This window comes from Symphodus melops (genome assembly GCF_947650265.1).
Source record: "Symphodus melops genome assembly, chromosome: 23".
In the NCBI taxonomy this organism is placed as follows: Eukaryota; Metazoa; Chordata; class Actinopteri; order Labriformes; family Labridae; genus Symphodus; species Symphodus melops.
Genome location: NC_136713.1, coordinates 5039439 through 5066071, shown reverse-complemented (window position 1 = coordinate 5066071; position 26633 = coordinate 5039439). Strand labels below are relative to the sequence as shown.

Here is a 26633-nt window from a genome sequence, read left to right as displayed (position 1 = left end):
TACAATTTAGTGTGCGCACTGACAGTTTCAGCACCACGGACAGCGCTGCACGCATTCAACTTTGGTTCAGCTACGTCACACCGGATCCTTTTACTTTATGAAGAAATAAGAGTACGTAACAACAAATTTGGGTTTTCTTGACCATGTAGTGAAGTATTAATATGGTTTTTACTATTCTCTTAAGCATCTTAAGCAAAGCAGGTTTGACATTGGTGCTCAAGTCATATTCTGTTCAATCAAACAGTACGTTTGAATCATCTGTTCAATTCTAATACATGTTTTTATTCTTACCGTTATGGCTCTATTTATTAGTCACAAGAGGGATGAAATTGAAATAACCGTGCAAAAAAATACAATAAAATCGTAACTATTTAGAAAATATGAAATTTAGAAGCGTTAAAGTTAGCGGATGAAAACGCGTTGATGCAGCTTTTATGTTGAAAGTCACACCCGGAAGTTGCCATGTTTGACTCTGGTTAGCTTACTAGCTTTCCTTCTAAATTGCCGCGCGCACTGATTCGGACTCTAGTACCGTGAGAGCGGCTGGATTCAGGCGGAGGAAAAGCACCGTGTCTCCGGGAAAATGACCGCGTCCAAAGACCCTACCAAGAAGAAGCCGAAAGAGGGGCAACAGGACGAGGTATTTACCCAAAAAAATACGTCAATTTTATTTTATTTTATTATTTTAGCTGAATAGAAAGATGGAAAGCTGCTCTCACGCTGAGATGCTCGATGTGCGTTTCTGCTATTTCTGTTGTCTTTGAATAAAACAGAAATATAAATCATATTTTACGAACATTTTAAGATAATACTTAGTATTAGTAAAGTATAGTACACTTTAAAGAAATAATTAGACATTAAATACTTTTACCTTTTTTTTGGCTGCTATAGTTTTAATTTCAACATACAGGAGTATTTTAACTTGACTGATGAGTTCAAGTAACAGGTAAATAATTGTAAAAAATCGTGTTATAATGAAAAGTACATAAATGAACTTTAAGAAGCCAAAGTGAAAGTACTCATTATGCAAAGTGGCTCATTTTAGACTCATAAATTATGTATCACTGTATTATAACTAGTGATACAGTAATTATTACATGAATTAAATGTCGACCACACATTTGTCCAGCAGTTTGGGGTTTAGAGAGGATGGAGGGAGATATATAACTTCCATTTTTCCACCTCTAATTACAAACTCTGCAGCAAATTAAATAAGTTTCAAAACCTAAAAAAATAAGATTAAAATGCTTTTAATTTGTAACAGGGTTCAATCCTCCAGTACAATTGTGATCCCTGTCTTCAGGTAGTGAGGTGATTTTGCTTATTTCAAACAGGTTTGTGGACCTGCAGCTTTATAATAACATTCGGTGATGTGATTACATGCATTACAGAGACTCAAATAAATTCATCATCCATCACAGAAGAGGGACTAAGGGATATCTGGATGTAGAAAGACATTGCAGCAGACTTTGCATTTATTTTGTAGTTAAAGTAAAAGTATTTGTTTTTTGATCAAGAAAAGTCTCATCTTTTCTAAATTCTCATTTGTTTGTCTGTATCTTCCTCTCTGTAAGTCTCCTCCTCTATATCACACAGACACACTGTCTGGTCAACAGACTGTTGCAATGGATTGTGTTTGCTTAAAACCACGTACACACACACACGCGTGCGCAGTGAGCATGCAGAGAATTAGCTCCCAGATGTTGAGTTAATACTCTGAGCAGTCAATGACACAGCTGTGTGCTCCACTCCCTGCTGTGCCAGCTTTTTCCCGATTTATCAACTGAAAGTCAAGAGTCTCTTTTTGACTTTTTTATCTATATACCTCGACCTACACCTACACGTGTTCATGCTTACCCCTCTTCTTTAATGAAACTGGAGACGCCGCTCTAAGAGGTAAAACTCAGTCTGAAACATATTTAGAGGCGTCACAAGGTGTTCTTTGACGTCTCTGTCTGACTCTGAAGCACTGAGGCACAGTGAATTAAACACTCTTTGACAGCTCTACCTGTTACTGTTCCCTGTAGTGTCTCAGCTGGAAACTTTGGTATCATAACACCTATTTTTTTATTTTTTTGCCAAATCCAAGGTTGAGCTATAAATCCTTCTTGCATCATTTTCCCCGTCTATACTGGTCTCTGCTGCAGGTGACTTACATCATCCAGGCTGCAAGTGAGAGAGAGAAGACGAGTCCAGAGAAATGATGTAACCCCCGAGACCTCTCCATAAGCTGGGCCAAATACAGTATAACACCAAATATGACGTTTTAGATGCGCAACATCTTCTGTGACAGATGAGAGCATCATCTGAATGGCATGAAATCAAAAAGAGCAGATTGCATATTTATAACATCAAGCCCAGAGGTTTACCTTGCGTGTTTGGACAACTGGCCAAACTCTGATGACTCTTTCTGCTGGACAAACAACGCTCTGTCTAGACGTGATGATATAAGAGTGTGTACAGTTATATAAGAGAAGCTTAGATTAATTCATGTAGTTCAATATCAGATACAACTGCTAACAAGTTACCAACAAGAAACTGTTAATCCAGTGTTTCAGACCTGACTAACTTCCTCTAGGCTCTCTGGTAAAAGTCCTCTGCGTCTGTTTATAACATACATTAATATTGAAGGTACTTATTGTATTCCACCCTCATCAATTTATTTATTTATTTTAGAATTACTCAGGCAAATAGATCTTGAGTTGATCTTGTTTAGTTCTTGACTTGTGCTTTATTTTTGTATTTTATTTAATTGCTAAGATTTGATTTCCTGTTTTATTTTGACATTCACCCTTGTGTTCTTGGATTTCTCACGTGTTCCCTCCTTCTTTCCCTCCTTCAGTCTTGAGAGTCTCCTGCTTTATTTTCTCGTTCTTGTCCCAATGTTCGATGTCTAGTCCTCCTTCCTGATCTCGTGTGATTGCTCTCATTGTCCTCACCTGTGTCTCGTCAGTCTCACCTGTGTCTCGTCAGTCTCACCTGTGTCTCGTCAGTCTCACCTGTGTTTGATTGTGTGTAATTAAGCGTTTATATTCCTTGCCTTCTGTGTCCGTTCATACTTACTCTTACTTCGCTGTGAATTGATTTTGCAGTGCAAATGTCAACATGAGCCTCTATCAGTAGAAATGACAAATTAACAGACATATTCTGGACATTTAAGTTGTGAGTGTTTCCAGACAGTCCTTTCACATCTTTAGCATTGAAGCTAACTAGCGCTCAACACAACGCACAGTTCATTAATGTTGTCTAGTTTAGCCATGGGGATTCTGTATTCATGACTTAGTTGTTGGCAATTTGCTCTGTTGATTTGTTTATGTCTTTGTGCAGGAATTTGTGGACGTCAGCCCCCCGCAGAGGAATTGGAAGGGCATCGCCATCTCTCTGTTGGTGATTGTGGTGGTCTGCTCGCTCATCACCATGTCTGTGGTCGTCCTTACGCCCAGTAAGTATCAGCTGATTCACCAGAATGTCCCTATTGAGCTGAAGTTGTAAGAATTTCCTGTGGATTTAACATTTATTTACCGTGTCTCCTCAGAGGATCTCCCCGGCAGCAGCAGGTCCAGTCTGACTGTCGCAGATCTGTACAGACCAGAGTTCAGCACACACGACCCAGAGGCCACGTGGATCAGCAGTGAGTATCGCCTGCTCCGACAGACCTCATAATGAAGAGTTCTTTGTCCCAAGTCTGAAAGAAGGTGACGCTGGTTAGAGTGGTGCTCAGGATTTGTGTCACGAGGTGAAGACTTGATAGAGAGGAAGATGTGTTGATGATAAAACAGATGGGACTAAAAGAGTGCGACTTTGAGGAGAAGAAGAAGATCGAATAGCTGGGTGTCAGATTCTGGAGCCTGATGAGAAAAGGTTTGGTATTTTTATCTCTGCTTTTTTTCCAGGTTTTGTTTGTACAGATGCAACCGCTATTCATGTGTGGCTGCTTTCATTGCTTTTAGAAATCTGCTTACAGGGGTTATTGGCACCTGTGAGATTCATCACCTGAAGCACATTTATCTCACAGAATAACACTTTGAAGATTTAGGCAGACTGCTCAAAATGAACGTTGACGAGGTCAAATTTTCTTTGCACAAAATGAGTTCCTTTATAGGTGACAGAGGTCACGATCAGGTCATGCCTGTCACTTAGCAGTAAGCTGCTACTTTCAGCCTGAGGATCTTTTGTGTAGGCTGTCTCTGTAATCCATCACAACGCTTGCATTAACAATGCACAGTGCATAAACACATAAACTAATGCAGGCGACCCCTGCTGACCTGCATTACAAACACAGATGGTCTCACAGTGTCATGTTGAATCAAGAGCAGCGAGTCAAATACCCTCCCTCCCTGTAGTAATGACAATGATAACACTGCATTATAAAAACACAGTGCTCATCTTTCACACGATGCCATTATTGGTTATTACATCTGTGGTTTATCAGTAAAACGACATCTTCAGGGACTCTGTTAGAGGCTTTTCATGCTCACCATGTTGCTCCACATTTCTCTTATAAAAGAGAAAAAACATCTTTGGAAATATGAGCAAGAGCATTTTTTCTCATAACAGGAGAAATGTAGCTTCCATTACACCACGCTGACCTTTCTTCTCCCCCATCTTTCCCAAGGCCACAATACCGACACCTCCTCATTACACTTCCATCTTCGTGTTACGTAAGACACACACTATGCTTGAGGTGTAGCAGCACGACCTCGATCTGTGACAGAGAGCTTTATGATGTGTCACACGAGAGCGCCAATCCACCGCTTGTGCTCGAGTCCAAATCCGAAATTCCACATAACCACATCCTAACGTCCGTGTTGGTAAACTGGCTGCTTGACAGCGTGACAGATTGTGTTTGCGTTCGGGGCTCGGAGAAGGAAGGAAAAAGATTAAGGAAGACGGAGAGAGAGGAGGAAAATATCATCTTTAACTTGCAGCAAAACAATGAAAGATTGCAGAGGTTTGTTGACAACTTGACAGCCAAATTATTGCTTTACTGGCGAATGGAGGAAAGCTGATGACTTAATATATCCATAACACCAATCTTGAGACTCGCTGGGAGTGACGGAGACACACGAGGACAGAGGTGGAAGGGGACGCTGAGAGACTGCCTTTCTGCTCTGGAGATGAAACAGATCCTGCACCCGCTGCGTCCTTCCCGTCCACAGAGAGATAATACTAATGACGAGTCCTGTGGCCTGTGGCTTCTCATTATGAGCTCTGCTTTGGGTGGCCTCGAATAAACACACACACACACACGGGTGTTTATTACAGTGTCCTTTTGGGGACTGCTGTATTCCTGAATGGCAGGGACCCATGTTTGATCTCCACATGTGTCTTTACTCTGCTGAATAAAAGAATTTCAATCTTTTGCTGCGATAAAATCATCAGATATAAAACGTTTAAAGCTCAACAACTCATGCGTCTATTTCCATATAAATGGAGTCTTTTACCATAATAGGGCAGCTAAATTCTTCACATTTTGAGTAATTGTAGATTGTTGCATTTTAAATCTGTGTTTTTTGTTTTCAGCTCTTCTTTTGGGTCACTGCCATATCTCTGAAATCTGGATTTTCAGCCCAAAAAAAAAGCCCTGAACACGACTTTCCAAGCTCCAAACAGCTGACAGACACATTTAGAGACGAGCTGTTTGACATACTGAAACATTTAGCTGCTCAAGATCTTTTTTCAGAGCTAAAGATTTTAGGCTTATTTTCAACCTCATATTCAGTTGTTTAAATGTGAAATTGCAGCGGGGCTTTGGAGTCCCATCGAGAGCGATTGCCATGCTGGAAATGCTGTCACCCCCTAACGTCCAGTCAACCAAACAACAGGCCGCCTGTCTATTTGCTGTGTTCCTCGATCGTGACACAAGTCGCCATGTTTACGTCACACGCAGACGCTTTGTCCATGACGAAGACGAGACGCTGGTATTATGTGATTTGAGGTGCAGATCTTAAAGGTCGATCATTTGATGGTGAATTATTCATTCGTGATGGATTGACTGCAGTTTTTGTGTTCATTTAGAAACTAATCGAGCTGTTAGCTGAGCTCTGACAGGCTGTAAAACAACACCTTGCAGAGTTGGAACTTGTTTGGTCGGACCATAATAATGAATTTTCAGCACAAACAGGGTCAGCTGTCCCGTTAGCTGCAAGTTAGGAAATTTATGTTGAAGTTAGGAAATTGCTATCTGACATGCTGCTTGTCGTAAATCTATTGTAGACGCTTGTGGTCTGGGCCTGAATTTACTGCTGTGCTTCTTGGGGATGTTTTGGGTATAATTCAAACATGTCTGTGATGGAAATTTCTCCCTTGAAAACCTCCAACTTGTTTCCTATTTTTCCCCTCGAACATCGGAGTCAAACTGAAGAAGCCACTCGCTCTGTTTACCAGCAAAAAACCCTTTTATCTGTGAAATCAGATCTCTTCCAGGACTGAGAGAGAGTACCAGACTGAAACGAAGAAAGAAGAACAGGAGTCTGGGAACTTCAGAAAAAAACAAGATCGTATAAGAAATTAAGATGCAGGATTGGATCTGCTTAAATTCAGTGGCTTTGCAGACAAGAGTCGAACAGCATTAAGTCAGAGCAAAACAATCAAACACACACGTGTCCAAATCTCTTTCCTGACCGCACAGAGCACGTTTCAGCAGCACACACATGGCTGAGTGATGGGAATGAATAATGCACTCAAACTCACATCCTGTTGAGGTTGATCAATCTGGTCCTGAGTGTTGGTAATATAAACACTTGGCCTACTTCTTTGAATACAACAAGTGTTTGAGTGTGTTATTTTGTACCAGTAACATTCACTCTACAGCGAAGAGTTTTTGTGTTTTTGGAATATACGCACGCAACCTGCTAACTTAGCTTAGCATAAAGATTGTAAACTGGGGGAAAAACAGCAGCTCCTACAGCTTATAACATTTGAAACTTACATCCTCAAATCTGCAAAGAACAAAAAACATTGACGCCTCCACTGCAGCTGAAATGTATTTGTTTTATTTTTCAGACTGCCTTCTTTCATTTGCAATCTCACCTGGGATAAATAGTGCTTTTTAATTCCTGTAAATGTGAGTGAATGAAGGAGAGAGTCCCCATTGCAGATAGAGAGCAGACCACGAATAGGGTTGAAATCAGAGAGAGAGAGAGAGAGTAGGGAGTGACCTGCAGGAAATGAGGCAGGTCGGATTTGAACCTGTGCCACTCGTTTGGAAGATGACAGCCTCTAAACATGGAGCGTGCACACTAACCACGAGGCGGCTGCACTCTGGATTCTAGTATTCTAAGGTTTCAGGTATCGTTGGATGAATTGAGGTCGTTTGTTTTATTTGAATGAAATTGAAACAGTTCTACTGTGACGACTCTTCAGGCTTTGTTTGGATGCTGTGCCTCTAGTCTATATCACTCTCTGTGCGTATTAGTGATGATCTTGCATCATCATCATCACTGTTGTGAATGCTACATTGACTTCTGATATATAACCACATCATTGCCTCTCGGTGGAGATTCATTACTTAAATTTGTTTTGACATTCCTATATGTGCTTGGGCACGGGGTCACTGTGCTATGAGAGTCAATTATTCATGGAGCCGTTGTTTACATTGCATGTTCTTAATATACTACTGATGTGAAGTGGAGCTTGTTTATATTGGATTAGGCCCAAGATGTAGAAAACCTCCAGGTACTTACATGAGAGAGAAATATTTATAGCGTGTGTGTGTGTGTGTGTGTGTGCGTGCGTGTGTCCAATCAGGGTATGTAATAGTTGAGTGCGTCGTGCTGCTTGGCTTGTCATACATGATTGCTAATGAAGTTTGTACAAACAATAGGCGACATCTTTAGCAGTGACCCGTATGAATAAAACAACATGAATAATGCATCGTTTGTGGTGATGTTATGTAAAATAAGTGCATCATATTAAGACGAGAGCAGTAGCTTCATTTAAATATGAAATCTCTAATATGCCCCTCTGCTTTCAGACACTTCATGGCATTTGTTTGACTTTTTGTTTATGCCTCTTTATCGATGCACATTCAGTCTGAAAGCAGCCTGTTCTCATGCAGCACTGAGTGATCGCCTCCTCTGCAATCAGCCACAAATTCACTCCAAATGAGCTTCAGGAGTTTGTCGGTTGGAGAGTGGAGACACAGCTGCTTCTGGTTCTGTTTGAAAAGGATGTTCAGAGAATTAAAAACTAGAACATACTTTTAGAAAGAGCTTAAAAAGAACAGAATATTTATTCTTTTCCTTCCCAAAGTTACAATTAATCTAAGATTTCATCCATAAACGCAAAACGGTTAACTTATCCAAAAAAAAGTGCATTATCTTTTCTTGTGCTGCATATTTGTAATAAGTCTTTTTCTTGTGCACAAATGTAAAAATGTTTTTCTGCGTAATCTTGATATTTTCAGGTCATTTGAGAAACAACGTTGTGACTCTAGCTGCAGATTCCAGCACTTCCAGGTCTGCATTAATGTGACAGCAGCCCTGGAAGGTGTAGCTGTGACCTATGTGAGATAAAAGAAATCCAGGACAGCATTCGGTGTGTGTGTGTGTGTGTGTGTGTGTGTGTGTGTGTGTGTGTGTGTGTGTGTGTGTGTGTGTGTGTGTGTGTGTGTGTGTGTGTGTGTGTGTGTGTGTGATTACATGCCAGAGCTACCTGTGTGTTGCCATGAATTACAAATGTTCCCAGGACAGACGGCTGGGTTCAGAGCGACGACGGCTAATGAAGTGACAGACTCTGAATCTCTGGAGAAATGGAAACTGAAGGGAAGGGGAGTGGGGGGGGGGGGGGGGGGGGGGGTGCAGCACTTCCTGTTCCCTTTTTATTTGCTAAATAGAAGAACATTCCCCACAGGAATACCTTTTTTTTAAATCCATTTTCTTCTGCTGATTGATGTGACCTTTAATTTTCACCTTCTGGCAATCGAGTCTCTACTCATTTTTTATTAATTGTTAATTTGTAATGAATGTCTCAGCATTGAGGCCACTGTGAGTTAAGATAAGGAGAATATGTCTTTCAACTTTTTTTTTTGGTCCTTTTTCAACATTTGATTCAATTCAGTGGGTCAGTTTATGTCAGGGTCTATCAAAGTCACCAGTATATGAAGCAGCGCTGTTATCTGAATGTTCCCACAGCTGTGATTCAGTTGGAGGCATGACGCTGCTTTTTGTCACTCTCTGTTGTGATGTGTCACAGGTTCATGTGTGACCTTTTCTTTCTGCAGGGTGTTTCACGTTTCTTTGTGGTTTCTCTTTCAGATTCAGAGGTCGTGTACAGGAACCGTGACGGACATGTCATCAAGTTTAACTTTGACACAAACGAGACGGACGTCATTCTGAGTAACAGCACGTTTGTGAGTACTTGTTTTTAAATGATTTGATGTGTCTGGTTTTATGACATTATATCAATGATTAAGATGCATCATTTAAGTGAACTGGAGTCATTTTTTAACTGTTTTGTTTTTGGTTGTGATCCCCTTAGCACTAATGTTTTTCTTTATGGTTGAACTCTAGCTTTATAGATATATATACTAATTAATGGTATAAATAAACAAATAAAGCTCACATTACACAAGGATCATATGCCTCTAACTGTGCTGTTGTAAAAACATGTTCAGCTGGAAACTTTACCACTTTGTTTTAACTCGTCATTAGGACCTTATTACATAAAAATGAGTCTTAAAAAAAGGGATTTAATCAAACGCTTTCCAGGGAAACTTCAGAGACATATAGAGGTTTAAATCATTTTATTTTTCATCCTTAAACAAGAGAGGTTTTTTTGCCACTTCTCCGAGAAAAAAGAGCTGTGGCTGCTCTGTGCTCATCCAGCTGGTGTGATTGGATCCCCAGAGGCTGCAGGAAAACATGTCAGAGCGGCCGTCAGCGCCTCGTCACTTTAACACCTGCAGAATCAGAATATGATAATATCCTGCTGAGCGGGTCGTGTATCCAGCTGTCTGCGCTGTGGGCCAGCTCAGGCCTTTGAGGTCCCTGTTAAATCTGCTCGCCTCACCTCAGTTCACCTCGGCAGGAAGAGAGAGAGAAATATGCTTCTGCTTGAATTGCATCAAACCCCAGAAAAGATCCCTTCAGCTCACCTTGTTATGAAGCACTCGATTAAAAAAAGAACATTTACTGTGATCTAATGCAACATTACTTCCAGGAACTTATAAATATGTCAATATTTGTAATGCTGTTATTCTTAAATTGCTTAAATGCTTGTGTGAGCTTACCAGGCAGACAAGAAGCAGGCCCAATTTAGCTGCTTTCTAATTGCATCATAATAATCCTGCTATTTCATAACACGCATACACTTAGTTAGAAATGCTAAACCATAAATCTGTTTATTCAAAGGCTCTTTTCATGTAGCCACATTTTTCCACTTCATCATAGCTTGTAGTTTTAATGATTACATAAGAGGGATTTGATGAGGATTTCAGTTCCTGCATTAAGCTCATCAAACCAGAAAAATGGAATCAAAAAGAAGAGGTGGGAAGTCACTGAATTGATCCTAAAAAATGCTACAGGATCCAAACTAAATACTCTCGCTTTCTGGCAGTACAGCTTCCGACCAATAAAATGGATTTAAACTTGAAACAGTTACAGGCACAGAAATAAAGTTGGATTTGTAAGCGTTTGGTTTGACAGTCTTTTGTAAAATATCTGTCCACCCCGTCCTCTCCCAGAAATGTCACAACCTGCCAAGGCTCCCTCGTGAGTTTATGGCCTTTAGCAGCTAGATTAGTTTTCTGCCGCCACATTGTTCGACATTGTCATGGGATGAAAGCTGGAAATACGAACGATGCAGCTGACAGGAAAAAGCAATCATTACCTGTCAAATATAAGTCATCAGCACTGAATGAGGCACATTTCTTCTCTTCTCTGCAGGAATTGTTTAAACCATCATTGCATCGTAACATGTTATATCTTAAATCAGAAACTTGACTTAGCAAGCATGCAACCTATTGCTAAAAGGAGGGATTCTGACTTTTACATGTTAGCATTGCTAATTCATCACTTGTGGATGTGTTAACTTATCTGTCATACCTGTTTGGTTAAGCCAATGTTTTGGTCTTTTTTGCTAGGTGGCTTTCAAGGTGGCAAAGTACTCGCTCTCTGCAGATCTGAAGTATGCACTCTTTGCTTACGAAGTCAAACGGGTGAGCTTCAAATTAAAACGCACCCTCCACCCAAAAACTCTGATGACGTCAAAGAACACAAACGTCACCGTTTTATTTTTTTCTACAACTGAACAATCTGTGATCAGGTTGTTTGATCATCAACATTACCAGCCGTACTTTTAATTGTTGTTTACTTCCCGGCTGGCTGTGGTTTACATGGTATTTGTGCGCCGTCCCTCGGAGGCTGCAGCTTGCTCATCTGCATGCACAAACAAAACCAGATGCACAACCTGCCACCAGCTATTAACGTGTTTGTGATATTCATTTAAATGTGTGCTCTTTTATTCTCTGGAGAGATTACATCTTCCTGTGTTTGAAAATGGAATTGGCTCAAGTTAAAAAGGTTAACTTTAAGAGTTTGGTGCGAGTCCAAACATGCACCAAGAGTTTGGAAAACACACATTAAAAAAACAGCGTGCACCACCTGCACTACACAGTTCTCTATTTATCTGTCGTCTTTCTGTGTGTCAGTGTTTTTTTGTGCTCCTCCACTTTGTGGATCTCTGTGTTTGTCGGTGTGTTTTTTTACACGTTCAAGCTCAGTCATCCACTGCAAGGCTTTCTTCTCTTCTCAAAGTCAAGGTTTTTCTATTGATTTTTAGATTTGTTTGCAAACAGATGGATCCAGGAAACACTGCTGCAGCTGAAAAACCAGAGGAAGATGTCCTACAGTATTTTCTGTAAACATTGTCAGATCAAAAACACATCTTCAGGCCCTCTCAATGGGATAGGGTTGTGTAAAAAAAAAATCCTCTGTGTAGATAGAAACATTGATTTATCTTCGCTCCTCTCCTGCATTTTAAAGCCTAATTGATTGCACTCTAGTGTTTAATGTTACCAGGGCAATGTGAAATCCCCTTGAGCTTTGAAAAGCACAACAGACTCAGGTTTAGCTGCTCGCAATTGACTTTTCTCTTAGTTAAAGCAGCACCAAGTGTGGAAGGAAATCAGCTATGCAGGAAGCATGGAGAAGAACTCTTTAGACTGGGAAGGAAAATAGGTGTGAAGGAATTTTAGCCACTAAAAAGGCAAAATCCCAAAGTTCTGCAGGCTGCGTTGTCACTTCTAAATATGCCCACACTCATGATGAATGAATTGAAAGAGTGTAATCTTTCCACCTTTGCTTTCCTGATACACACCAGCCAAATCACCATTCTGATACGTACTGATTAAATGAATTACTCTCATACTGTCTGCTCATCCTGATCTGTTTTTTTCGTTCTATTTTTCTGTTATTTTTTGTTATTTTTCAGTTCTGTTTGTTGCTTCAGTGAATTTGTTTCCTCGTGTGAATCTCTTGTGCTTCTCCCTCGCCTTCAGGTATCAGAAACAAATCAATGTTTGCATTATGTGATGGGTTTTGTTCTCGTTGCAGATTTACAGATACTCATACACGGCTTCTTATATTGTTTACAACATCTACACGAGGTAAGCAGGTTCTCCTTTCTTTTCATCCCTGGTTTGATGAAAGCCTTTCTGCACCAGATGCACGCACACATCCAGCAACAGATGGTTGGCTATATATTTCTGTGTGATGTGATTGTGTTTCAGGGAAGTTTGGGAGTTAAACCCTCCGGAGGTGCAGAACGCCGTGCTCCAACACGCAGCGTGGGGAAGACAAGGACAACAGCTGGTGAGGCTGAGTGTTTACGTGATCAGTTTTTTTTCTCTCCTTACTGTCTGTAAATGAAAAATCCTTCTGCTTCCTGTCTCCGGAGGGAATCAACCCAACATTTCCTCAGTATACACTTTGTTTGCATCCACCCTGAGATTGTTTCTGCCTCTTTCTGTCTGCAAGTCTCAGCTGCCTGTAAACTTTTACATGACATTAGACTCAAGGTGCCCCTGCACACATGAGCAAGGCATCTGCAACACATCTGCAGTGTTATTTAATCCAAGAAAGAGTAGCTCATTGAACACGCCAGCTTTTAATATAATGTCCAAACAAAGATCTTGTTGTAAGTTTGTTCTTTTTAAACCCGGAAAGAACTGAAATTAGCTGCGTTACGAGAAATATAAGTTATTATTTAAAATAATGTTAACCTTGCGAACCGTTTTTAGAGTGGCCCTCTATCAGTACGCTGTAAATAATTAGAAAAAGACAAGTGTGAGAATAAGCATGACGACTCACTCGTCGTCTTCTGCTCTGGTTTGCTAAAAATGACAATCAATCGACCAATCACAATCACTCGTTCTGTGAAGAATTTCTTCTGGACTGGATTTGACTGGATTTAAAATAAAACAAGAACAGCAACATACAGACAATAAATAATCACCCTACAAGGTGATAATAATGTCTCAAGGTGTTTCCATAGTAATAAGACTAACCAGTGCTAATGAGGAGGGTGTTGGTGTAACAGGTGTAACAGGTGCATCAGAGCTAACAGGAGAGTGTGGGAGATGTCAATCAAACGCAGGCTGCAACACAGAATCACAGTCCTGAAAAGAAGAGTGAAGCAAAATAATAACTCTCCAGAGTCCTGTGAGTGTGCAGTCAGCAGCTTCTTTACAACACATCATCTGTCCAGTTTGATTTTTTACTCAGGAAATTTGTTTTTTTCACTGAATTGAATAACACTGTTTTCTTTCAGTGAACTTTACAGGAAAATATATAACTAGACTCTTCACTGAGGATATATGAGGAAGAATGCCTGTTTACCCAGCAGACTGTAAATATTAACGGAAGCCTGAGTGACGTCAGCCATCTGTTTCTACAGAGGGCTCTGGAGGCTCATCAGCAGCCGCCATGCTGGAAATCCTGTCAAAGCCTAACGACAGGCTGAGAGCTGGAGCTGAGGCGGGTTTTAAGCCTTTTAACGAACCGTTACTCACCAGCTACACGTCCAACTATGGATAATTCACATCTTTCATAAAATCAAAAAGTAGCTGTTTCAAAAAAAAATCTACCCTCATACAGTGTGTGCCCATGATGACAAGAACTAATCAGACCTGTTTGGTTTTTATACCAGGCTGTAAAAATGTTTATTTATGCTGTAAAAACGGCTTGTCCAGGAGACACATGAATCCAGGAAGACTCCTCAGGATGTTGGTGAACATGCTGGATGTTGGCTAATCAAATGCAAATATTAAAACACTGATGGAAGAAGGCGAGTAAACGCACGTTTGATGTGTGCTGAGATAAGGAAGAGGATTGAATATATTTATATATATATATATATATATATAAAAAATCTCACAGAGGAAATCAAAAAGGAAAATCAGATCAAACAGAATAAAGTAAAAAAAGAAAAGAGTGGAAACAGCAGCATGTTGGCCGACTATATTTATGATCCTTAAATCAATACCTTTACTCTTACTCTCTATCTTTCGTTTCAGATCTACATCTTTGAGAATAACATCTACTACCAGTCTGATGTGAAGAGTAACTCTCTGAGGATCACGTCCTCGGGGATGGAGGGAGTCATCTTCAACGGACTCTCTGATTGGCTGTATGAAGGTGTGTCTGGACTTGGTGGTTGTTGGATAGGCATAAAAAAGGATGACCAGGAGGTACACACAGTCTCTGGAAGATATGAAGCGAAATGATGCAAGGAGAAAAAAATTATTCAGATTCTTAATGAGCACTGAAATAAAAAAATGCATTCAAAAGATAAATATGCATGTTTAGATGCTTTTCATACTAAAATGTAAATGTAAGCACTTAAGTGAGTTCCAAGTTGCTTACTGAAAGTTTCCTTACAAAGTAAGATGTTTTTTTTTAATGATAACTGCTGAACATGTTTGTTTTTTATTCTGGTGAAACACTTTGAGCTCCTGTTTGCAAAGTTTTTCAGCAGGTCGAAAACTGCTGTGTGATTGTTGGTCGAGGATTTTTTCGGTCTTCATCGCAGCCTCAGTTCAGCTGTTTCATGTCTTTCACAGATTTGTCTTTTGCATTAAAAAAAGAAGCCGAACAGCCAAAACAAACTAAACAGAAAGGCGCTGAAAAAAACCAGCCACAAACCTCTAGAATCCATTAAGTCTGTGTGTAAACAAACCCGGTAATGATGTGATGGTCTTTGCACAAACACAGGCCAAGGCTGATGGGAAACATTATAGAATAATTTCTGTTTGCAGATTCACTGTGAGCTCTGTGTTTTCTCCCTCTTTGATTTGCTTTAGATTGTAATCATTTGGCTGATGTTTTGATGGAGGAGGAAAGAGCAGAGTTAAATGTTAAGTGCTACTTCATATGAGGAAAACAGCAATAAGCTGCAACAATCAGCAGACGAAAGACAAATAAACTCCATTTACATGTATTTTCCCCTAACAATTCATGATTTTGTGGATGCTGCTGTTAACAGTTTTTAAACAAAGTAAAACCAGAGCCATAGAAGCAAAAAAACAAAAAACAAAAAAAACAGCCTAAAACTGAAATGAAAATGTAATTTTTGTATTTTTTCTTCTCAGAGGAAGTTCTGCGCTCCCACTTGGCTCACTGGTGGTCGCCTGATGGAGAGAGACTCGCTTTCCTCACCATAAATGACACCCTGGTACCAAACATGGTTCTTCCCCAGTTCACAGGCGCTGCCTACCCCAGAGGACTACAATACCCATATCCTATGGTGAGTCTGGACTCTGCTGCAGATGGACTTTAGGAAATAAAATCCTTACGTCTTCTGTAGACGTATAAAACAAACCCTACTGACTGTACACAGTTCCTTTTTAAATTTTTATATTCTCCTTTTCCAAACTGAGATGTAACTTTCCTGTTGACAAAAGGCATTTAAACAGAATTGTGAGCTTTTGCAAGTAAGCCTCAATTTATCTCAGTATTCACTGGACAATTCTATTTTAAATTCCTATTCCCAGAACGTATGTAGTGATGTTTTTAAAAGCTTTGTGTCTGTCTTTCACCTTCAGGCAGGTCAGATGAATCCTGCTGTGAGGCTTTCTGTAGTAAACCTGTTTGGAGCGACGCACACTCAGGAGCTGCAGCCTCCAGACCAGCTCAAGCACAGGTGTCGCAAACAAACTCAACACAGCACAATTAAATACACACACACACACACACACACACACACACAGGTAGGAAGTCCCTCAGTCTGACTCTCCTCTCTGTGTCTCGTCTGCAGAGATTTCTACATCACGATGGTGAAGTGGATCAGTAACACTCACCTTGCAGTGCGCTGGCTTAACCGGCCCCAGAATCTTTCACTGCTGACTGCGTGTGACGCCACCATCGGAGTTTGTGTGCAGGTTTGCAAGTCTTAAAATTTCACTTCAAACGTTTATTTATTCTCTGAGGACACTGAGTTTTTTTCCCCCCTCATTTCTATTACAAGCACAGTAAAACAAGCAAAAACATTGAGGTGCCATTATCATCTCCAACAGCACTTGAAAAAAAAATTCTGTACAAGAGGGCGACACCCACCTCTGAATGTCCATGTAGAGCACAAGTCACTGTGTTTTCTCCTCTTTCCACAGAGACACGAGGAGGCATCAGACTTGTGGCTCTCCAGACAGGTAAACCTAAATAAAGACATTTTTCATAACAGCATGAAAACTTCCAGAACCATCTATCCATCTGGAGCTGCACAGTGTGTCTGTAAAGCCATATACTGTACCTTCCATTATCGAGGGCAGAACACATCAGGACCCGTTCATGCATACAGTATGTCACCTCTGAGGTCTGTTTGTCCGCAGAGACAGCAGCCGCTCTTCTCCAAAGACAGGAGCAGATTCTTCCTCACTCTGCCTGTGAAACAAGGAGGTCAAGGAGATTTCCATCACATCACCATGTTCACCAGAAAGGTGAGTAAAAAACACACACACACACACACACACACACACTTCCTGACAAATTATCTGAATAATTATATTCCCCACGTGCAGAAAATAATTATCTATTCAGACACAATTTTGCATATTTGGTGGGGGGGTTTTTTTCTTCTGTTTTTTTTAGTTACGAAGCGATCAGAATGAAGTCCGACACTTGACGTCAGGAAACTGGGAGGTGACACAAATCGAAGCCTATGATGAAAACAACCAGATCCTGTAAGTTTGTTGCAGTTGATTTAATCCTAAAATCTTCATTTAAAGTGAATATAAAGTCTGTATAGATTCAGCTTTTTTTTCTATAGGAAGGTAAGAAATGAATAAGAGGTTTATCTTAAAAGAAAATGGTTTCGTGTTGCGTGTAACATGCTTTGTGCACTGCAGAGTTCATGGCTTTATAAATCTGTGTTTATGGTCGGTGAGAAACTGGAGGAGGAAGATGTAAAATGGATCTGTGACCTTGTCCTGTTTTATCTGCTCCTCACAGATACTTCATGAGCACAGAGGACGGCGCACAACACAGACACTTATACAGGTAACGCACTCTGAATGAACCACGGTCGACGAACACATTAAAGCCTTTTCATTCCGTTTTCTGCTTCCTATATGTGATTTGTTTCACAGAGTGTCCACGCTCGGCCTGTTTCCAAGGCGATGCCTCACCTGTGGGCTGAAGGACGAGTGCTCGTTCTTTGACGCTGACATTAGCGCTGATGCTCAGCACGCCATCCTGTACTGTAAAGGTCAGAGAAGCGAAAATGAAACAGACTATTATCCACACAGATTCATATGAGTCATAATAACAGATGTTTATTTTCTCCTTTTAAAGGCCCTGGAGTTCCAGCTGCTCTTCTTCTAAGTTTTGACGACGTCGACTGTGAGTTTGATCGATTCTGCCATTCTGTGTCTGTGTGATGTTTGTGCGGGCGTGCAGATGTGCCTCTGCTTTGAAATGGAAAATAATTTTCAGCAATTAAGCGTCATCATCTCATTTGTATGAAAACATCAGCAGCTGTTGGATTTGATTCAGAGCCAAATTGAACTGCTTTGAACATTAGAAGATGTTTAATGTGTTTCACAGTTTGATCAGCCAATATTCGTCTCCGTTAATTGTTTTTCTGAGACAGCAAACAGTCACAGTCACTCCTCTGGTTTCTGGTTTTTACAAAAAGACAGATTGGAGAGGAAATACATTTTAAAAATGTGAAAAAAAAACATCAGAAAGCACTGATTCAGATGAACAATTATCTACCTTCCACTTCTTCATAATGTGACGTTTATGACGCAGCAAGAAGCTAAAATACACAAAAGTGTGTTTTTTAAAAGGTATATGAACCCTGCCTGCCTGCTATATATGGATCAGTGGTTAATAAATAAAGATGGAGTCGGGCTCTTCCATTGAAAGGGATAACATGATAAATATTTGATGTGAGCTGTTGTCTCTATATTGTCGTCTCTTTCTGGAGCTCATAGTATACCTGTGCTTTTATGCACCAAGAGGAACGATCAGCTTCTAGGCTTTTACGAAATGACGCGGCGCATGCTGAAGTATTTTGAACACACCGACACAGCCCAGCAGTAATTTAGCAAGCTAGCGTGAGCTTTCCGCTGGTGTTTGGCTCCTGCCTGTCCAACGGAAAGCAGACCAACTCTCTCTTCAACACATATGATGTCTGTCATTTCACAGCGTACTTCATCCTGGAGAACAACCTCCTTCTGCGGTCGGCGCTGGAGACCAAAAAGGCGATTCAGACGGAGATCCGGACGATCACGAATGACAACTTTGGTACAAATTATGAGCACTTAACAGCCGCATGTGTGTTTGTGTATTGATTTCATACATATAACACATCCTCATGAGCTAATAGAGCTGCTCAGAGGACGGACAGCATGTGTGTGTGTGTCCTTTGTTTCACCTCTCGGTTAATTTTGTGTCTCTCCTTCCTCCTCCTCAGAGCTGCCGCTGAAGCTCATCTATCCACCTGACTTCTCTGAGTCCTTCCTCTACGGCCTCCTGCTCATGGTGTAAGCCCGCTCTTCTTTATTACATTTACATCTTTTTCATTTACTCTGTCTGCAGAGCTCAGAGCCTCTAAAGTAAGGACAGACCCTGTTTCTTTGTGTCTGTCTACAAATCCACATACAGGACAATAAAATGCATGCAAGAGGAGATTTTTGTCAAAACAGCAAAAGTTTTCTAACAACACCTTCATCCTCTCAAAATCATTCTTTATATACGCAAAGAAATAAAGAAGAAAACTCTAAATGTACCATTCATATTTTTATGAGACCATTAAATGCTTTCAATTAGAGAAAAGTTGCAAAAATAATCAGGATTTTTTTTTTTTTTTTTGCTTCTGTCCATCACAGTGGCAGTTCTCCAGGCGAGCAGGCGGTGACAGAGGAGTTCAGGCCAGACTGGGACTGGGTCCTGGGGGGATCAGAGCAGGTCATCGTAGCCCGCCTGGATGGCAGAGGCTCCGGTTTCAGGGGTCAAAGGTGCTTGGAATAAATACTTATCAATCATGGTATCTTCTAGCGCCTCTCCAGTCGCTGACTCACCCTCGTCCTTCACAGGGTCTTACAGCAGGTCCATCAGGGGCTCGGCACGCTGGATGCAGAGGATCAGATCGCTGCTTTGGAGTATGTATCTCTCTATGAACTACACTTTTGACTAAATCTTAGACTATAACAGAGTAAAACAGGTGGAAATGTTGAAAATCCAAGCAAGATGTTTTAGTTTGAGACGACTTACTGAATGCTAAAAATAATCTCCAAGTTTTATCTCTTCCAGAAAGGAATCTAATTATATTCAAGACAACTGGATTTGATTTGAGAATTGCACTCGTCTTTCTCCTCTTGCTCCACTTTAATGCAATGTTGATCCAGTTATCCATTAACACACAGTAGCTGGTGCTGTACTTTTTGGTTTTCTCTCTCACGATCAGTGGAGGCCTCACAGGACTGAAGTTTGACCTCCTCACTGTTGGTGTCTAGACAGAGTGTGGATGAATGTCTCAGCTGGATTTTTGGCAGAAAAAAAGAAAAATGTTTTAATTGTTGAAACGTTTCTTTCTGTGTGTGCTTCAGGTACCTGACGAAGCTGCCGTTCATCGATCGCACTCGAGTCGGAGTCTTCGGAGAGGTTCGTCCACGTGCATGTGAATTAACCTCCCACGGATTGTGTGTTTTTTTGTTTTTTTTTCGATGATCAAAAAGGCCAGTGTGGACGTTTTTTGGTTCGTGGTTCAGATATTTGGTTTGAGGGTAGATGTCGCTCTTTACCTTTTAACTTGGCCAGTGTGCATTCATTCTAGCTTCTAGCTCGTAACGTTCTCAAATCAGGAGCTGCATTATGACACGCTGCAGACTTTCATCCTGAAACTTCTCTTTTGAACTTTCATGAGACACCTGCAGAAGATTTTCTCCCAAAAAGATTATCATGGTTTCAAGAGGCCTGGATGTCTGAATAGTACAACGATTTGAGAGCAATCTTTCTCATGATTATAACTTGAGTTCTAATCTCTGAATCATGTTTAATTTCAGTATAAAAATGTACCTTTGTTCCTCCTTAAGGACTACGGAGGTTTCCTGACACTGATGATGCTGAAATCCTCCGAGAAGCTGATCCGCTGTGCTGCAGCTCAGGCTCCCGTCATCGACTGGTCCATGTACGGTGAGTAAAATAACTCCTTCTCCTCCTCTTCTTCTTTACCACACACATCAGGGACAAGGAAATACTTATTACTTCTGCTGCTGCAGAGCCGGTGTCTTTATCCTACATGCTGCATTGTTTGGGTAACGCGGCTTTAATCATCCTCAAGTTCTGCGTTTGGGAATTCAGGCTTATTGAATTTTTAGGTTGAAAAGCTGTCTTTCATTTCTGGGAGTTACTGTACATCAGAGGAGGCGCTGCTGTCTTATATTGTTATTATAGTTTCCCTCTGGATCTTGTGTGTCTAACAAGCAAAGACGCAGCAGAACAAAATGTTCTGAATGTTCAAAAGTTACAGTCGGAGTATATGATGCAAACATTTATTGTTAAGTTTCTGTGTCTTTCTTACAGCTTCCGCCTTTTCAGAAAGATACCTTGGCTCACCATCAACTGAGGAGAACAAATACACAGTGAGCTGCTTTTAACCACCTTTTTATTTTATATCCAAAATACAATCTTTTCCAGCATCCTTAATCATAAATAAAAAAAATCAAAGATTTTGAAGAGCCTGCAATAAAACCCATTATCTTAAAATCAAACATGAACCAAATCATATATATTTCTGGGTAAATACACTGAATGTATACTTGAGTTATGTCTAAAGATTACAGTTACAGTTTAAAATGAAATTAAACATTACAAAGTCATGAAACGGGACTCTTTAAATGAAAACCTGACAGACAACGTTTAACACGCTTTTTAAAGCAAATCAAGGTTAGAGTTAGTGATAATTAAGAACATCAGGCTAACCCTCTTCTGTCCTTGTGTGCAATACAAATCAAAAGTCACATTAGTGATAATCAATACGATTCACAAGTTCATGCTGACATTTTTGCATCAATGGTGTTTTTTCCTTTCTTTTAAAATGACTTCAAAAATATGACTTGTCTTTCCACAAAATGTCTCTTTTTATTTTCTGCATACAGCTCTCAACAAAATCAAACAGGCCCCCCCCCATACAAAATGTCTTTTAAAGAAATAAAGTGAGTCCTTAAATGTTTCCAAAAAATGTGTCCTTTGCAGCAACCAAAAGGAAAATGACACACAGACGTGAAAAACGCTGCAGGCTCAGGCAAACAAGAGGAATTACACTATTGTCCTCCAAGTGAAGGTTGCAGTCAAAGTCTGTTTTTCCTCCTAAGTGGGTTGCTTTTAACTGGGCCAGAGGACGCTATTTTTGTGACTCTCACAGTAGGAGGTCCAGAGGGGGAAGGGGGAGGGTGGTCTGCTTTTAATAAAAGCCACAGAAGAAGAAGAAGATGTGATCAGACGATAATCAGCAGGATTACCATCAGTCACCCTGTCCTCCGAGACTCAGAGAGAGGAATGGCTTTTTAAAACTGTCCGCTTGATGATTTGGCTTTCTGTTTCAATCACAGCAGGGGAACAAATGAAAGATTGATGAGATTAAGATATCGTTTAATAAAACGGCCAGAATCCAAACTCCCTCGAGCAACAGATTTAAAGACAATCTCAAAATGTAGCAAACTCTCGCTTCCATTTTTCACTTTGAATTCTACTCATGCTGCTTGAGACGACAAAGGTCAACTGGCTTTCTAAATATCCCTCCATGACCTTCAAAGGGCCCTTTTTCTGCTCACACCAACATTATAATTATTAATATAAATGGCATATATATTAATTACACAGCTACTTTGAAATCAATGTGAGGCTTTATTCTTTTCGATGATTTTGGGTTTGTTTTTTTTTGCTCTCTGACATGAGACGTTAAAAGAAAGTTCAAAACATGATGTTATTTTACTAGTGGTAATGTTTCAATGTTTTAATGGCTTAAAAACACTTTAAAACATTGGTGGATCCTCGGTACCAACAGGTTGCATTCACAGAGGAAACTGGGGCCAGACAGAACCAGGCTAGCAGTTTCCCTCTGTTCCCTGTCATTATGCTAAGCTAAGCTAACCAGCTCCAGGCTTTGAATTTACAGCTTATTAAGGACAAATGCATCAATGTTCTCTTCTGTCAGAAAAAAACACAACAATTAAAAATGTTTTAATGTTCAATTGATGAGATGAGAAATTAAAATAGTCTGTTTGTGTGTCCAGGCATCTAAAGTTCTCCCCAGCATGAAGGGTCTGCAGGGGGGATCTCTCTTTCTGGCTCACGGCACAGCTGACGGTACACACTTCTCTTTTCTCCTGAACTGTCCTTTTTCATGCTAACCAGTGTTATTAGAGAAGACGTCTGTTCATCTGATGGTCGTGTCCTTTGCAACGACCCTGTCATTGATGTAGACGGTATTAAAACTTGACCTTGATGAGCGCCGGAGCTTTTATATCCAGCAGCTGAATTAACCTCCAGTGACACTGATTTGCATGTTCTCCTCTTTTTTTTCCTACAGCGAATGTTCACTTTCAGCACTCAGCAGAGCTCATTAAACACTTGATAAAGATCGGAGCCAACTATACCATGCAGGTAAAATCTACACTCTTAGAAAAGAACTGATTTCATTCATGAAAAGCTTCTTCATCCAGGACTGGAGACGAGTGTCTGATTCGCTTTTTTTTTTTTTTTTTGCTTCATCTTCAGTCTTCAGTTTGGCTTGTGTTTTTTTCTGTGATAAAGTTGAACAGTTTCTGAACACTGAGCTCATCCAGTGCATGGCTGGAAAAGTAATTATGAAACTCTCCTTAAAAAACCCAGAACATTTGATAAATTCTGGTCGGAGAAAAAGAAACATTTTAAAGCAAGACAAGCAATGTCATGCTGTTAGACCTGGAGCTATTTACTCAGTTTTTAATGGGTTTTACTGAGTGTTCGAGGATTAAATGTACCGTCTTGGGTTCATAAAACTTTATTGAACAGACTCTGCAAACATCAAACTGCAATAAATAAAAAAAAAAGGAAATAACTCTTTCAGAATAAAAGCTTTTTTGAGAGGAACCAAAAAAAAAAAAATTAAATCAGACACTAAATCTCCACTCAGGGTCTTCTGACTCATTGTGAATGACTTTAATTTGTAGATTAAGTTTGCTATTCTTTTAAGAGAGCTAATATGGTTGTCAAAATTATTCTGAGCATTTAAATTGATTTAATGTGTCTGGTGGTAAAATGACAGCTGAGGAAGAAGATGAAGAAGACTGTGTCATCGGGTCAAAAGCTTCAAAACTAACAAGCTATTAAGTGAAACTGAGTCTGAATAGAGTCTTGATTTATTCTGCTATGAAACAAATCGACTGATTTATTACAAAAGTTTCTCTGTGCAGACCAAATTAACGGTTTTGTATTTTATTTACTCGTTCACTTGTGTTTCTCTGTCAGATTTACCCGGACGAGGGACACTTTCTGTCACAACGCAGCCGGATTCAGCTCACTCACTCCCTAATTGGTTACTTTAGAGGATGTCTGCTCGACGTGTCATCATTACTCGACCAGGAAAAACGGGACGAGGAGTGAGAGGCAGCGTGTGTGTGAGTCTGTTTGTTTAGGTGAGTGTGTGCCCCTGGTAAATAGACAGAGTGTGTGCGTGTGTTTTATACCTGTAGCACAAACGTTTGACAGACTGGAGATGCTTCTTTACAACATATCAGTCTACGTACAGTATCGCCATCTGCTTAGTGGGATATAACTCCTATAGTCAGCTCTGTCGGATACCGTTCATTTTGGGGTTCAAGCAAGATTTTAAATTCTCTAAAATGAGGCAGAAGTTTGATGGAGAAAGTGCTTAAAATACACATTAGCTCTGATGATCCTTCAGTCATTTTGACGGGCTTCTGCCACCAGTATTTGTGTGACAGTCTTGTTTTTCTGTACTATACTGTACTTTCCACCTTTTGTGAAACCAGGCTGCCTTTGTTAACTATATGCTAGTTGTTTTTTCTGCCTAGTCGTACATCAATAGATCTTATAGGAGCCTGTTTTGTTGATTATGATGTCTATTAAATCTCCATTCAAGGGGCCTGGATCATCGTAAAGGAAGTGTTCTCGTTTACGTTTGTAGTTCGTTGGCAGTCTTATTATTAGAGTGTTATTAACCAATCACGTGTCAGCAGGCTGCGGCGTATGCAGGAAAAACAGTCAGTCTGGAATCACAGCCTGGCTCCCATCGCTGATAATCCGACATCGTTCTCTATGAACAGATATCTACATGTAAGTTCAGTTTACAATCTGTCCTTGATCAGTTCACCTTATTAACAAAGCGTCTTGATGCTGTGTTGCAAGAGCCAATCAGCTTCAAGATTTCCAGACTTTCTTGAATGCATCAGAAAGACCGACATGACCAAACTTTCACCTCAATTTTTACAAGTCTGCATCATGATGTCGACATTTAAGACCCAATCATTTCAAGTAAACCACAAGGAAGTAGGTTTTCTCTTCCATGTTTACATCAACCAAGACGTCCAAATCTGTGAGACATATTTACAGCTAAACTGAGACTCACCCATATTTATTTTGTTTAATTCACTTTAATAAGTATTTGTGCTAATTTATTATCAAAGTGTCTCACGTTCCAGATGAGTCTTTTCAAGTGCAACTTCTCTTCATTTTGCCACCACTTTGTGCTTCAAATTATTTTCTTTTTCTACATTAAACAAACCCTTCAGCTCTGTCGAGTTACCCACAAAGCTTTGCAGTGAAAGGCATCATAAGTGTTATGGCAGAACGGTGGCTGAGAGCGTCCTTCACTGTGGTTATAAGAGCATTTCAGACGATTACCTTCAACCGCACACGAGAGCCATAAATACACTGAGCCGAATGTCCTCCATGCTTTTAGTTGGTTCGGTTATAAACAAAAGGTTTGTGGTATAATATAAGAATGAAATCAAGGGAAAACTGATTACTGGAATACAAAAGCCGTGGCAACCCCTTTACTGTTGGCTTATGGTCGCCATGCCAACACGTCTTTGAACAGCTCTTTAAAGTCTTGTCGACAAACTGTATCACGTCGTATTTATTGTTTCTATCAGGGTTTGTACTGTAAATGAAACTTAATTTATTTTGTTTTAGGGGAGAAACGGTGTGGGGGAGGGATCGTTGATGAAAAGCTGTTGTAATTTTTGGTTGTTTTAATATTAAAGAACAAATACATTAGCCATTCACACGTCTTTGACATATTTTTTTTCCTTTGCATGGGTTGAATAATTGGCCAAATCCCTACCTGAAGTGTTCTGTCAGTGCAAATTCCTGTAAATTACATCTGTTAATTTCCCCATTCGCCGTACAGCACACAGAAGATACAAACAACTTTCCCTGCAATCTGGTAAACTTATAGTTCTGCCTCTTTCACACTGAGGAGGATGTAAGAAGAAAACCATCAGGCCACTCATGCAAACACAAGAATTTTTCCTTATCTTCTTCTCTGTCCTTCCTGCCCTTTATAAATCCCTCGTCCACACACTGCCGAGTCTCTGCTCAAATTGAGCCTTAATTACTTGAAAGCAATTACAGAGCCAAAGATGGAGGTGTCATCCGCTGAGGAAGGAGGGAAAGAGTCCAGTGGAATCTGTAAGTAAAGACCTGACTTTACTGTCTGTCTTTTAGTGCTACTTTTACTGTAACAGGAGAAATTTGCCTTAATTATGACCTTTCAGAAAATGTATTCAAATCAGTCTGACCTGCAATATATACATGTATATATATATATATATATATATATATATATATAATGAACTAAATGAATATAATGAAGTGTTACTCTGCAGCACATAGACAATAAGCACACATCTCTTCATCCAGTTAAAATGTTTAATTTGTGACCAAGCTGGTCTTAAATGTACTGTATGTAGTTTGTTCTGTGCATCTCATCTTCTCCCTCCTTCCCTACAGTGTAGGTATAATGCATAACGCCACACTGCCATCTGGTGGAAGAACAACCACAGCACACCAAACTGGAGCTTAGATTTACTCAACTGGGCTTTTGCACAAGTTAATAAAGGTCATGTGAAAATAACAGAAAATATACCTAAAAAAACAAAAAGAAAACTATGATTTGGATGAGTTGTT

General features: G+C 40.1%; 1 protein-coding gene and 1 long non-coding RNA gene across 5 annotated transcripts in view; both read left to right on the top strand.

The window, feature by feature from the left end:
• LOC306818332 (inactive dipeptidyl peptidase 10-like) overlaps positions 1 to 25727 on the top strand; it is a 36155-nt gene extending 10428 nt beyond the window's left edge. The window contains exons 2-28 of one of the 4 annotated variants that reach the window (XM_079335870.1): positions 3328 to 3442; positions 3536 to 3631; positions 9258 to 9352; positions 11084 to 11158; positions 12555 to 12607; positions 12731 to 12812; positions 14516 to 14636; positions 15590 to 15744; positions 16043 to 16140; positions 16255 to 16378; positions 16607 to 16645; positions 16826 to 16933; positions 17085 to 17176; positions 17445 to 17492; positions 17582 to 17700; positions 17787 to 17834; positions 18645 to 18743; positions 18913 to 18982; positions 19328 to 19456; positions 19535 to 19600; positions 20048 to 20102; positions 20534 to 20633; positions 21024 to 21082; positions 22736 to 22808; positions 23032 to 23105; positions 23952 to 24118; positions 24683 to 25727. In XM_079335870.1, coding sequence (XP_079191996.1) covers positions 3328 to 3442; positions 3536 to 3631; positions 9258 to 9352; positions 11084 to 11158; positions 12555 to 12607; positions 12731 to 12812; positions 14516 to 14636; positions 15590 to 15744; positions 16043 to 16140; positions 16255 to 16378; positions 16607 to 16645; positions 16826 to 16933; positions 17085 to 17176; positions 17445 to 17492; positions 17582 to 17700; positions 17787 to 17834; positions 18645 to 18743; positions 18913 to 18982; positions 19328 to 19456; positions 19535 to 19600; positions 20048 to 20102; positions 20534 to 20633; positions 21024 to 21082; positions 22736 to 22808; positions 23032 to 23105; positions 23952 to 24086 — 2328 coding nt within the window. In that variant the 3' untranslated portion in view covers positions 24087 to 24118; positions 24683 to 25727. Of the gene's footprint in view, positions 1 to 489; positions 641 to 3327; positions 3443 to 3535; positions 3632 to 3651; positions 3862 to 9257; positions 9353 to 11083; positions 11159 to 12554; positions 12608 to 12730; positions 12813 to 14515; positions 14637 to 15589; positions 15745 to 16042; positions 16141 to 16254; positions 16379 to 16606; positions 16646 to 16825; positions 16934 to 17084; positions 17177 to 17444; positions 17493 to 17581; positions 17701 to 17786; positions 17835 to 18644; positions 18744 to 18912; positions 18983 to 19327; positions 19457 to 19534; positions 19601 to 20047; positions 20103 to 20533; positions 20634 to 21023; positions 21083 to 22735; positions 22809 to 23031; positions 23106 to 23951 lie in introns of those variants that run through there. The other 3 variants (XM_079335871.1, XM_079335869.1, XM_079335872.1) reach the window with 3 other exon arrangements.
• Positions 25728 to 25873: 146 nt separating this feature from the next.
• LOC306818330 lies at positions 25874 to 26587 on the top strand. The gene is made up of 2 exons (XR_013778167.1): positions 25874 to 26135; positions 26457 to 26587. It is a non-coding gene; the product is annotated as an uncharacterized lncRNA (long non-coding RNA).
• The last annotated feature ends 46 nt before the right edge of the window (positions 26588 to 26633 follow it).